General features: G+C 26.8%; 1 protein-coding gene across 3 annotated transcripts in view; it reads left to right on the plus strand.

Moving 5' to 3' along the window:
* Nucleotides 1-15,343, plus strand: part of LOC145975165 (QRFP-like peptide receptor) — a 70,124-nt gene that overhangs the window by 8,071 nt on the left and 46,710 nt on the right. For all 3 annotated transcript variants that reach the window (XR_014439902.1, XM_083105437.1, XM_083105439.1), the window contains exons 2-3: nucleotides 4,771-5,343; nucleotides 8,259-8,389. Coding sequence is in view for 2 of the 3 variants with exons in the window: in XM_083105437.1 (XP_082961563.1) it covers nucleotides 5,160-5,343; nucleotides 8,259-8,389 (315 nt within the window). In the remaining variant the exon portion in view is untranslated. The remainder of the gene's footprint in view (nucleotides 1-4,770; nucleotides 5,344-8,258; nucleotides 8,390-15,343) is intronic.

A 15,343-nucleotide genomic window follows, 5' to 3' on the forward strand; every position in this document is an offset into this window, starting at 1 on the left:
AAATCTGTTGAAGAGAAATTAATATAAATTTCTTGTGAGAAAAAATATTTTTTTTGCTTCTGTGTGTGTGTGTGTGTTGTGTGTACATATCATATAAAATTAAAAGTAGGTAAAAAATATATATTTATATGTAGTTTCAGGGAAAATAGATCGGGTACAAATTATTTACACTTCATTAAAAGCTCCGTTTATTAAATAAGCAAGTATATCTAAATTTGTCTGAAATTTGCTTACATTTCACTGAAACAATTTAATACTGGAAATAACTTTATAAATTTATATTTAGCATCGCATTTCCAGTTTTACTGTAATTTTTTCGAATAGATAGATATTGATACACTAATTTCCCATATATGCTTATGTAGATAGATTACAGTGATACTCATTATTATTTTATGGTTTTTATCCTACTAAATATAGTTTTATAAAATGTTATTTTAAAAACTGTCTCGCGTATCTAATAAATATTCTATTAATGTCAACACAAATTAGGAAGTCAGATTTTTATTGTAAATATCAACCCGAATGGAATATTGAACATTCTATAAAAATAAATTTTAATCACAATTCTACATCTATATTCGACGAAATATGCTTTGACGATCGCTATTGTGTAAGAAAATTGTATAAATAGGTAGAATTAATTTCATTAAAACATAATTAAATATCGGTACTGGTTTGTAATATTTGTCGATGTGGATCGATTGTCTATAAAAATTCGAAAATATTCTCACTTCCGCAGGCTGTCCGCATACGATTGTTTCTAAAACATGTCATATTCAATTTTAAACAGCGATGACACGGACAAGATATCATAGCGTTTGACGTGCGAGCACAACTAACAATAGTTATCCGATCGCATGATCACGAATTTTGATTTTTATATTTAACAGAGTATCTTATATACATATATGTATTTATGATAATTTATAATACTCGAGATAACACCGCAACACTTGAAAAAAGAACAAAAAAGCAAAACTTACTTTTTTACAAAAGAAGAAAACATTTATATGTAAATATGTTTTCTTTATATTTTATTTTACAGAATATTTTAGATAGTGAACACAATTCCATCAACTTTTAATATAAAATATAAAAATCTTATTTTACTCTATTATTATTATATATTATTATAAATAATTTAGACGCTATTTTTAAATTAGGATTTTTATTTTTTCTTCTTTAGCTATTATTTCAATTGTATTTTATTATTAGAAAAATAGTTCTTTTAGCCAACCGTAATAAGTATTAAATATTTCAAAATATTAAAGAAAAATATATAAATAATTTGAAATATATAACATAAAACGATATAACAATAAAAATATATAATAATAAAAAGAGATGGTTATTTGCGAAAAAATTATGTAACTTTTTCTTGAGATATACAAAGAATCTGTGGTTAATAAAAAATCCTTAACATACACATACATTTAAAGATTTACAAATCTTGCTGAAAATATTACGCCAATTTATCTATTTTCTTCGATGCAGAATATTTTATTTTGTTCAATTTAGAAACGTTTTATTCACTTATGAGCAAGAAATCTGTTTTGCGCTAGGAAAATCTTTTTACAGATTATAAAAAAACTTATTTAAAAATATTTATTTAATTACAAAATCTCTGGTGCATGTAGCTGATTTCTTTCAGAATTTTATTTGCGTTATTCCGTCACGTTTTTGTAGCCGCGAAACCAGAAGAGCTTAATTTAAGCGCTGGTTCGCGCGAGAAAAACTTTAAAATTATATCTGATAGAATGTAAGTAGTTTACGTCGTTAATGTACTCGTTGATATAGCGAACATTCCATAAGTTACAACTTTTTGCCGGCCACAAATTCTGTGGCGAACTTAAAATAAATATTTTTTTTCTTAATAGTTATTTTTAAAGTTCTTATTCCTTAATGTGATAAAATTTATATATTTTTGTTTTTCTTCTTAATATATAAAATTCTTTACCTTGACGTATATGTGTATATTGTAAAAGTGATTAGAAAATGTTTTATCTATATTGCTGGAAAAACTATTAAAATAAAAAATTGAAAAAGAAATTTAAAAAACTTAGTTTTTTCTCTGAGTCTTTTATGCTTTTTGAAAAGCTATATAGTTTGAAAATTACAGTTGCGAGCTATAAAGATTTTGCGCAAAGGGCATGGCGTTTTGTTTTATATCAAGCGTGAGCGTCCTTTTGTATCATTAGCGAGCTTCATTAAACGTAAATCGAAAAACTGCAGGACGACTGCGGCATACTATATCGTTATGTTTGGGTGATGTTTCTTTCGTTTTTCCTTCATTTTTCTTCCGTATGATAACGCTCGCTTGGGAAATGCATTACTGACACGATGCGTTTGCGATTCAGAACTGCAGTACTACTGCTAGTGCATTTGATAATTCGATTTTCTCTGTTGGAAATGGAATTCTCGGAATCTCACCGGATATGCCAGCTGTCTACGAAAAAGGGATCGAATAGCAATCTTAAAATAGCAACGCTAGCTATGCGTACATATATTATCGTTTTAATTTGAAAATTATTTATCTGTTTACTTCTCTGCTTCTTTATTTTATAAACTTTATCTTTTATTATTAGTTAACATCTGATAAATACTGAACAATGATTATTAATCGATATTTTTTTTAGTAAAGATTCCAAATTAAAAATTATAAATCGTAAAATTAATTGTAGAAAAAATTAATTTTTAATCTTTTTAAAATTATATATATGACTATAAAAATTATATATAACACATAAAAATGGACTTACAAAAAAATATATTATATAGTTGTAATCTATAAAAGATATATAATGTTTTAAAGTGCTAAAGATTACAAAACATATCATGCATTTAATTAAATATAAATTCAATAACCATAAATAAAAATAAAAATTTTGTTATTATAGCCATAAATAAAATAAAAATTTTGTTATTTATTTTTAAAATGTTATTTTGCAATATGTGAAATTTTACGCATGCTTTTACACAAGAATTAATAATAAATAGTATTAATGTTGTTTAATTTTATTATTGCAGTAGGTGCTGTTTGTTACTAATATTCTACAGTGATCGTAATACATAATGATTTTCAGTTTGATAGCGTTCGCGAGTAAGCTGTTTTGTAAGCGGAGCTTGCATGATGTTGCACGATGTTAACCGCAATGAATTAGAGACGTGTTAGGAAAACCATATAAATTATGAAATGCGTGTATTACATACGAAACTATGTTGTGCTATATACGAAGTTGTTTATTTAAAGTACACGAATTATTTCATTGAAAGGTGCGAACACTGCGCGTTTGCACTAACAATAAGTTAAGTGGAATATTTATTAAGAAGTCATTTCAGAACATTTCAGTAATCGGTTTTATTCCGCAGGCAATCTCTGATTTTATGCTTTTTTAAACATATTTATGCTAATAAAAATACATTTTAAAGCTTCATCTATAATACAGAGATAATCGGATATTTATTTACATTTTACTCGCGATTTTGTTTAATATTTTTTAAATAAAAAGTGTTTCAAATAAAAAAAATTGTAAGCGTTTTATGTATAAAATTTATATATATATACATCTATATATATATATATATATATATATATATATATATATATATATATATATATATATATATATATATATATAGAGAGAGAGAGAGAGAGAGAGAGAGAGAGAGAAGATTAATTAAAACGCTTAAAATTTATTTTAATGAGAGCTTACTTGAATTTCTCAATTTAATCTTTGATTAAAAAGTTTTTCTCGTGTTGTAAATTATTAGAAACAAGAAGTATAAGATTAAAATTTTTTGAATTATTGCGTTCTCACCCCTACACTTGGAACAAAAAAATTGAGTTAAGTATCTCAATGGAGTTTTTTAAGATATATGGTATTTATTGTATTTGAATCTTTGCAATCATCGATTTCAATTTTATTTTTTTTATATCTAATTCTATTTTTATAAATCTTAAATATAACAAACAATGATATTTATTCTGTTTTAACTGCGCCTACCTATTAAGAAATGAACACTCAAGATATATCGTGTTCACATATTGCAAATATGTGTTTTCATCTGATCATTTCTGAAAATTTTTCACGCAATCGCAGTACGTTTATTAGCTGTATCTCGCAACATTGTGACAAATCAAAAGTAGATTATTGATCGATTCAAAATGATTAATCCGTCTGTGTGTGAAAAGCGACACATTTAACGTGTAAAACAAAGCCTTTAGGATCTTAGCCTTTAAGCGCTCCCGGGCATGTCGAGCTAAAGCTGAAGTTTCATTAAAGAGACGGTTTATCATGGATCACGCCCGTGGGCGAAGCGAGTAATTTCTTCTCCCAGGAACAATTGTCGCTGATCTTTATTGATTGCGCTACTCAAAATATATATGTATCTTAAAGTTCTTTCAGCACACTTGTAAATAAAGCATTTTGTTATACATAATTGACAACTGCAAACGGTTACTAATTTATTTCCATAGAATTTCTCATTTCTAGACAAAAACATATAAATAAAAAAATTTAACTTTTTACATGTTTTTAAATAATTTTTAATTAATTTTTTAATGATATTATTAAATGATTTTTTTATATGTATTTTTGTTGAAGAATTCACAGCTTTTTTGAAGAATATCTCAAGCAATAAGATTTTTACCGTTAAGAAGCGAAATGCTTGCTGATAAAAGCACATTTATATAAGCATGCTTAGTAGAATCGAGATAAAAAAAATCATGTTTATTGCGAGTTGACATTTTCTCTTTTATTTTTCCAGACGACAAATCGCACTAAGATGAGAGCAAGGGGACTCAAGCGGAACAATTTGTGTACCTGAACAAAAACAAAAAGCTTCGTCGTGTAAGTCGTAGAGTTGCCTCATATCTTATTCTCGGTTGGACAGTCTTACAGTTCCGACGTGTTCTACATTTAAAAATTTCCGGCTTTAAGATTAAAAATTAAAAGTTCCATCGTGATGTGTAAAACGTGATGACGAACACAAATTTAAACGTTAAAAGTTGATTCTATTTAGTTTACCGTCCTCTCTGATTATGCTTCCATGTTATTCTATTTTATTTTCCATCTTTGTGAAAATGTGACAATCTTAGTAAGATGCGAAATGGTGCTACGATAACGAGCAAATATTGACAGTCTAAATTTTCGATCATGCTCAATAATCATTCGATAATGTCGACTACCAAGGAAATAATGGACGACGTTATAACTAACGACACCAATGCGACAGATTATCCCGATTATGACATCAACGATTCCTTCAGCCACTTCGAATGGGGAGAATTGGCACCTGTGCTAGTGGTCTATAGTTTGACTTTCATCCTCGGATTAGTCGGTGAGTTTAACAGATCTTACTTTTAGCTTATATGTCATAGTTTAGTACTTTTAATTACTATTATTATTTAGTACTTCTAATTACATCCATTTATCTGATTTACTGCTTATATGTGAGAGTAAAATAATAATTAACATAAGATATTTTCGAGTGTATATAATTAATAAACCTAATAGGTTTTAAAAATGAAAAGATAAATTGACATAATAGCAGTTTAAATGGTGCTGTAATTAAATAGATTAATGATATTTTAAATAAATTGACAAATATGTAGAATATATATATACATACATTAAAGATATAAGATTAAAGATATTTTAAATAAATTGACAAATATGTAGAATATAAACATACATTTTTCTATTATAAAATATAATAAATCGCCGAATTTTGAAGTTCTTTTAGAAAGGTATTGCACAAATTTTTCTACTGTATGTACATGCATTATTATGCATATATTTTGTTTTTCTTTTTTAATTATTTTATTTTTTAACAAATCAACTATATAAGTTACTTTTAAGTTTATATTAATTATATAAATTTACTTTACTTTGTCTTACTTTTGTAATAAAATTTATTTTGCTTGTATTAATCGGCGCGTAATCAATCGCAAGCTGTATAGTTATGTTTCAAACTGTCTGGTAAATATTAATATTGTATTACTATAATATTGAATATTGAATTAAAATAATTAAATACTTCGTTATTAAATATTTGATATAAAATGTAATATGCTACGTAATAATATGGTTTGATAATATAATCCGGGAAATGCTTCTCTACACAGTAAACTATACTATCATGAATTATATTACACAGAAATAATAATAATTTATAACTTATTACTTTCCAGATACTTAACTTAGGTCTATAGTTGGTTATACGATTAATTCTAGAAGATATTAAATATGTAATTTCCGTTGCGCGCTAATTTATAGATGATACGTAAAATGATATTGTTATATATCACTTAGAAGTAATTTTAATTAAAATTTCACGGAAAAATTGAAATGAAGTATGAAAGAATTCGAAATTATTGGCACTAATTTATGATTATATATATTTCAAAATGACATATATATACATATATATATATATATATATATATATATATATATATATATTCTGCATATTTTTATATAATCACTCTTCTAGAATTAAATTAAATATTAATTTTATGAGTAATCATAAAGCAAATTGCGCTGTAAATATTGCGATTAAATATCGACTCCTGCGAATTCGTTATTTTTTATTTATTTTAAAATAAGATATTACTATGTGTTTTTTTGACATAGTTTTCGCATAATTTCTTCGAATAATTAAATAGATGATTTAATCAGTTTAAAGTGGTTAGTTTTTTATGAATAGGTTTTTTGTGCGAAAAACAAACCGATTAATGAAATTAATCGATTTTACTTTTATTTATTTTTTATTTTGTTATGAAAGAATTAATACGTTGCTAATAAAATGTTTTTATATCGCAAAGATTCTAATTACATAGTAAATCTTTTAGAAAAAATACTGTTAAAGTATAAGGCATAATACACACATGTTTTCAGAGAAATAAAAGTTTGTACTATTTTGCTCATGATTCATAACTTACATGCTACATAAATTGCGATGTACTATATTTCAAGTTAAATTGCACCATAATTACGACGAGAGTTTCGCGAATAGCGCAAGTTGTTCTCAAGGTTTATTTTTCGTTTCATCATATATATTATACGAAAGATTATTTTTTGTTTCATTATATATATTATACGAAAGATTATTTTTCGTTTCATCATCTATGTTGTGCGATTATGAAAAGAAACCACGTATTACCGATAAAATATTCTACAAAATCCCTAATTTAGATGGTAAATGACTCGAAGAAAGAGATGGGACTAGTGCTGCATTTTAAAGAGGTGGATGTTAGATGTGATGCAGTGCGAGTGGAATATTTACGGACGACAAAATCTCGTTTCTTGCGCAGAAATTCACACGGTCGCCGTGCAAACTTTGCTGTGTAAACAGTTTCTAATACGTTTCTAATACGTTCTTAATTACGTGACGCCGTAATTATGGTGCAAATTACGTATATGAATCATTTCCAAATGATTCTTCCAAAATATCTCGAATTACGTACATTCAGATCGAACGCATTTCCTGCATTTCTCGTTTCTCGAATCACGATAATTATTTCATACGCGTAACAATTATTGTTCAATGGTAAGTGGGATTGTTGGTACGTGCAGAATTCACGGAATGTAATTCATTGGCAAACAAATTTTAATTTTCTACAATATTGCAGTTATTATTCGGAGAAAGAGAGAGAGAGAGAGAGAGAGAGAGAGAGAGATTTTTCAACACTGACAAGTCTAAAGTTTTTCCGATATTAAGTTGCGATATTAATCATAGTTATGACATTTTCCTTTTTATATAAAAAATTCGCATAAAAAGTATATAATAATAATAACAATAAAAATATAGAATAATAATAATATAATAATAATAATAATAATAATAATGATAATACATAATATTAATATGTATATTTTTTTCTGTAAGGTGATAGGAGACACGAGACATGAGGCAATATGAGATATATAAGTCATAATGCGAAATTGATTCTAGCGAAATGTTCATTTAAAATCGGTTATTCTTAAGGGAAATTAATTTTTGCAAATACTACATTATAATTGAGCTTGCAAGATAATTACAAAATAATGCCCAATATTAAATATGCTAGCAACTGTGTTGTTGAATGAAACCGCAATATTACTCGATCTTTTCCATTGGGAAAGAAAGGTTTATTAAGAACTTAAGATCTTTGTCATTTTTTTCCCAGAACGCCCTTCGTAATATTGCAAAGATTTTCCGGAACGTTTCAAGAAATGTAATTCTTACGATCAAGGATTCGTAATTTCTTTCAGGAAATGTCATTATCATCACTTCCACCCTTTGTCCACGACTCAGACCATTGCCGGCGACGCCAACCAACGTTTTCCTGGGAGGTCTGGCCTCGGCTGATCTTTTATTAATTATTGTCTGCATACCCGTGAAGGTAAGAATAATAGTAATACAGGTTTTTTTACGTGACAAGTACAGCTTCTATTGTACTATTATTAATTGCTTCTAATAATGACTTCCTGTTTGCGTCACGTTCGCTATTTATGTATGCTGATTTTTTGTGTTGCATACTTGCTCATATAATTGCAACTGATTCAATATGACTGATTATTCTAATATATATTTTATATTGAACGCATGTTTGGTTGACACTGAAAAATTTATCTTAATACTTTTTTTTATTTTACAACTAATCTATCTTTATGAGTTTTTTCTTATGTAAACACGTATATAAATCGTAAAAATGATAATAATTTTTAAAATATATTTTATATTAAAATATTATAATATTGAAACACGTTAAAATTTTTCTCTTTTAATTTACCTTTTTTCTCGTAAAAAAGATACGCAATAAATTATTACGAATAACATTTTTGTATTAAAAGCATTATATATAAAAAAGTATTATTTCATACTACTCTATTTTAATATTGAAGTAATATTGATATCCTATAATATTTTTTATATATATATTATATATAATATATATTTTATATATATATTATATATATATTTTATATATATATTATATATATATTTTATATATATAGACCTGTGATAACGAACAAGTGCCATGATGAGAATATAACACAATGAGATTAAGTACAGTGAGCTTTGTGTTCCTAAAGTTTTAAAATTAATCAAACAGAACTGACATTTGCTAACGGTTTATCATCTTCCTACACTAACAACATTCGGTCTCACAGTTCCTAATGTGTTAATACCACAAAAACACGATGACAAAAACATGATGACGTGTACCAAACTTTATTGTTCGCTTATGTAGCTACAATAAAATAACAAACGCAGGTATATTGATACACGATGTATTGTCCATATATGCGTCATATATAGAAGTGATTTTTGTATTCTTATTAATTTTCTGTATTGATATGAAATTTATTGCATAATTATCCATAATTAATAATTAAATAAATAATTGATTAAGTAAATAACCAGTATTTTAATAAAACAAACAAAGAGAAGAATCAAATATTAATTTGTATTTGATATTTCATAATTCTGATTGTGTTGATTGGTTACAGAAAAATAATTACTTCAACCATCAAATACGTAATTTTTAAAAGTCGTTAGATAATTAAAATGATCCAATTTATTTCCATTTTAAATCCAATTTATTTGTCTTGTTTTATATTTCGCGACTCTAGTTGTCTTTCGTTTCGTTTTTTTTTTTCGCGTAAATGCTTTTTCGCTGCTATTTCGCGAATTTAAACGCGAGGCCATCGTTTTGCCCTGAATGAAAATAAAATCGAGTTGCGTCGAGAGAGTTTCTAAAATTACATGGCTACTTGAGAAGTGGCACTCGAGCGGCACCACGCTACTATTTGTTTATTTTTCCCCGGTATTTTCCCATTTACGCTTCATACGCCTCTCGTCTTTGATCCGTATCATGCTGAGCTTTTTGATTTCATCTACTAAGTAAGTTCAATGGAATTCAACAAACTTGAACGGCCGCAATTTCGTTCTCGCGAAATCGTCTTCGATAATCTAATTTATCCATGCTCCGAGTAAAAACGCGCGAAAAAAGAGAAATTCATTTTCACCTTTACATTTATCAAAAAAATGGAAAGGTTTTATATATTAAATTTTCATTATAGAGAGAGAATAGCAGATTTTGTTTAATTCTATTTTTTTAAATATATATTATATTGGTGTGAATTTTTTATTATAATAGAAGAATAAAAGAAATTATTTATAATTAATTTTTTAATTTCATATATATAAATGAAGATTCTTTTTGATAGAGAAGCAAGATTTAAAAAAAAATGTTTAGCAAAGAAAACTTGACAACAAGATTCCAACTCAAATAGAAATTATTGCAATAATTAATACATTTTTTAATTATACATTTTTTATTTTATTTATAATCATCAAAAGTTTAATGTTAATTTTCTCATTCAAGGTGAATTTCTATGAATTCTTATTCTGTGATTATGCTAAATATTTTCAATCAATCCACGAACTTTTATTAGTAGCAGTAATTAATGACTTCCCATGAGTAATTAATTCAATAGAAGAAGAACTCTCGTAAATTGTGTCTTGAGACGTTTCTTAAAAAGAAAGTTTTCGTGTTGGAAGATAAATTTATCGGGCTCTATAATTTGATTGTTGGTTGTTCATCATTCGCGTACAGATTAACACACCGCGGTTGTTTTATGCATAAAATGATTGTGCTCATTATCGGCGAGAAATAAAATCAGAAAGAATCATTTTCGATAGTCTCTTGCAGAAACTCCTGTTGCTTCGTTCGCGAAAATAATTTAACGCTTAAAAGATCGAGCGGCGCTTTCGACAATTCTGGTTAATTAACTTTAGATTAGCGATAGCGCTGTCTCTTTTTAATTCCCATCTGCGATACGAACAAATTGAGTTAACGAAAGTTGCCGCTAACCAGTGAGTGCAATTAGGCTTAAATATAAGTTTCGGCGTAAAACAGAAATGTGACAACGAACGTAACAGGGAACCGAATGGACACTCGGTTTAAATTGGACATTTTCCAAAGTTTTTCAATTTTATTAGCAGCAATAAAATTAGATAGAGAACTATATTTAACGAATATATGGTGTTATAACGCTATAATATATTAGAAGTGTTGACGATTTAATTTAATAGTTAATGATCAATTTAAAAGTCAATGATCAGTGATAACTACGTGGCAATTATTCGTTTTGTTGATCGTAAATCCATTATTTTGTAAGTTCCTTGATTATTTGAGAGGCAGAAGATGTCATCTGTTTTGTTCGGTTTGTTGATTTCGACATAAAAAAATTTCTCATTTAATCTTAGAACGATACTCTTGATTTTTAGATACTTTTCGAATTTATATTTTTATTATGTCTTTAGATTGGTACATATATATTTTATGATTAAAGTATGTGAAAACATAAATTTGTGCATTTTTTCCGAAGCTTTGCATGAAATTAGTATTTTTCTTCGAACACTTTAAAAGATGAAAAATACACGATTTTAGAAGATAATCCGCTTTGATAAAGTTAAAAAATTTTTTCTACACGTTTACGTTTTCGGAGAATGAAAGAGGGAAGAAAGATGCATCTTTTATAGTGAGATTTCCCTTTTGGTGACAGAAAAATATGGCAAAAATGCCTCGAAATATACGAAGCATGAGTGTATGCCAATTTTATTCGTACGGTATAAAAGCCCGCGAGTATGACATAAATTCTCTCGTGCGGTAGCTGAATTTTATTATAGTACCCTCCCTCTGTTTTTTGACTCCCATAGTTGAGCCTTCGAATAATGGAGATAAAAATCTGATGAAAATTTGCTCTGAAAGATAACGATGGGAGTGATGATAATGGAATCGTGCCGATGACATATTCGATATCCACATTCACATTTTCACATTCGCGTGCGCAGTTATATAAGGAAAAGCTTTAACTTTTCAATATGGTTTACGTAAGTTCTTATTAATAGAGATATGGTCGTGACGCAAACGGTGGCGCGATATAACGAAGATCGACGTTCCACCGTAAAATCATTAATTTCGGTTTAGTTTCGCCTTTTGACCGTCTTTGTTGTTTTCCTTTTGATCCTCCTTGCATCTTCAATCTTTATGTTCCGACGAAATTTTCTAAAGATTCAATTATGAGAATGATAAATGTTAAGCAGAACTGCAGTTAATACACGTCTATAACAAGACTCCATTTATATTAATAAATAATTTATAATAATAGTAATATATTAAATACACCTTGAATTATTTTTAAAATAGAAAGACAATTTTGCGAATCGCTTTGAATCCGAGGCTATAAGGCTGATTAAAAAGTTGAAAATTATAATAAATCCTTTTAATCAAGTTTGAATAAATTTAAAAATCTTAAAAGTTTCTGAAGTTTAGGAAGCTTCAGGATATTAGTGTTTCTTAAAAGTTTCGAACAAGATTTTCGCGATTTTTTTCAAGATTTTTAAAATAATTAAACTTGTTAAGAGAACATTAGCTCTCTCTCAAGATTTTTAAGAAGAATTCATTACTTCGGATATGTTTTCAAGATTCTAACAGAAAATCTAAATGTGTTGTAGGAATGCGTGTAAACGAACAATAAATAGTAGCAGCTGTTTTTTTATTGTTTGTTTAATTGGATTATACACATGTATAGTGCGATCGTTTGAACAGTCTACTCGTGAATTGCTATTGTTTATGCTCAACATCTGTTGTACTCGAATTTGCTATGATATTTTATATCGAGTTGAGCATCTCTCTACCAAAATGGAACACCATTCTTAACATTTAATTTTATTGAATGATTGCTCACACTTAACCTCGATATCTTTGCTATGATATATGTGCTGCTCCGGAAATCATTCATTCCCTGTTGGCTAAAGATCCTACGAGAAGCTTAGAGCTTCAAATTTTCTTTACCTAACAACGAACATTCTAATTTTTATTGACATTAATTATCTTGACAATAAAGTCGTAATTAAAACGTCAACATATATCTTATTTAAAATTAAACAAAGTTTTTACTCTTATACGTTTCATAAAATTTTATTAATTTTATAATCAAAAATTTAATTTCGAAACATTTTTAAGTATTCCATGAAGAATTTTATTTATATAAATATATCTTATATACACAGAAAAAAAGGACATTCTTGTTTTGAAAATATATGTAGTTTTAACATGGAAATCTTGAAATGAGATTTTATTGCGTTAATTAAAGAAAAATATAATTGCTTGAATAATTGCTTACTTGAATGAAGCCATTTTATATAGTTCAATCAAGAAAAATATATTCTTATGATTTAAGATTTAATTTTCTTGAATGGAAAAGAAACAATGTTAGATAGAAAATAACATTTTTAAATCAAAGATTATAATTTTCTTAAAGTAGAATTAAATAATTATATATTCTTGAGGTGACAATTACAATATTAAAATAAGATTATAAAATTGTTGAAATTTAAAATTATTACATTCTTCTAAGAAGATTATAAATTGTTGCGTATATACGAAACAATGAACGCGTTAGTTTAAGTATATAAGTTTTGATTTGACACTTATTTTTTTTCTGTGTATAAAATGCACACAAGAGAACATTTTTTAAACATTGTATAATTTTATGTTTACGAAAAAAGAAAATACTTTTCTTTCAATATCATTCAAATTAATTGTTTTCTTTCTTTTGAAGCGCGAGAAAAAGAATTAATTTATCCTTAGATACGCCATATTAGCGATCAGGAAATTTACCATCAAACTTTAATAGCATTAGCATTTTGATCTGCCATATCACACCTGTGCGCTCGAACGAGGCATGAAAATCAAGTGCCTTGGAAAATCGATAGCATGCATGTCAAATGGAATGTGGTATGAGATTATATCATTTTGGCGTTCATTTAATATCCCTTGATGCTTTGGTAACATCTCAGATATTAATATTGACGTTAGTAATGTTATCCATATTAATGATACGAATTTAATGCGTCAATTAGTATTTGATAATTCTACTAAATCTCCCATTGTGCTAATATAGGTTACGACGATAATAAGTTATCTTCATTTCCGTGAAATTTTAATTAGTCTGCAATATTTCACATTATTGGACAAAATATAAATGCATTTCGATCACATACATACACACATATACATATTTCATGCAAATAATACATATAATACAATTTAAAAAAATACAAAAAAATAGTTGATAAAATTTAACAAAGTAAATTCATCAAAAAGATTTATTTTTTATTGCGCTTTTTATACTTATTATGATCGATATTTATTTTTGCAGTAATATACATTAATTAATTAATATATTAGTTAATTTATATATTATTTTATATGTTTAATTATTTTATGTAATTAATTTATATATTATTTAAATTAATTATTAGACATATTATTCATTAATTAAATAATTAATCAGATATTTTATTGAAAATAATATACATTTAATGTTTAAATATTGAGATGTAAATTTGATATTGGAATTAAATTCAAACCTCTTTTATGAATATATTAAAATAAAAATTTATTTCATTTATATTTTATAACAGAAAACAAGGTTTGACAAGAACAGCTATAATATATAGAACAGATCGCTATTCATAAAACGAGTTTTCGATGTCGTCTGATCTTGATTAAGGATTGTGTATTGGCAATTTCGTATAGGTTTCCGTGACACGTGTCGTTTTAACTCACTTGAATTGATTCTACGGTTAACCGATTCGATTGCTTTCGAGTAGCATCCACGCTACGTTATATACGCTACACTACATACGGCCATAATACCGTACAGCGTGGAATATATAGCTGTAATCTGGAAAAATTATATTTGAAAAAATTTATTTACATCAAATTTGACACTTTAAATTTATTCTTTAACGACTATCGACATTCGTGCGATTCGTTACGTTTAAAGCCGAAACTCATAATACCATAATCCAATTAAAAACGAGTACGCTCGCGCAAAATTCCCATTTTTCAATTAATTAAATAATCTGGTTGTGATTGATGGATAAATTGATTTTATGACAATTGCGATTATTGTCAGGATAGCTTGAAGAGAGAGTTTTCTATCAAGACTTTATTTTTCTTACTTTTATTTCATACAAAATTTGTTTGTAAAAATAATGTTACAAAATTTGTTTGTAAAAATAATGTTACGAAATTATAATGAAACAAAAAATATAATGATGCATCTCAGTCTTGTAATAAAAAATTCTTATTCTATTATATATTTTATTATATATTTTAGCAGATTAAATGGTGATTAAATTAATTTCAAGTCAATTTTTTCTAACATTAAAAATGTCGAATAAGAGATTGTGTTTTTCGATTTTTAACAAAGGTTTTCGTAAGGTTTAATTAAAATTTTATTGATTTATGTTTTTCCTGAAATTAATTGAGAAA

Source organism: Camponotus vicinus, unplaced genomic scaffold (assembly GCF_025532165.1).
Source record: "Camponotus vicinus isolate PSW18456_S1 unplaced genomic scaffold, iyCamVici1.0 SCAF_7, whole genome shotgun sequence".
NCBI lineage: Eukaryota > Metazoa > Arthropoda > Insecta > Hymenoptera > Formicidae > Camponotus > Camponotus vicinus.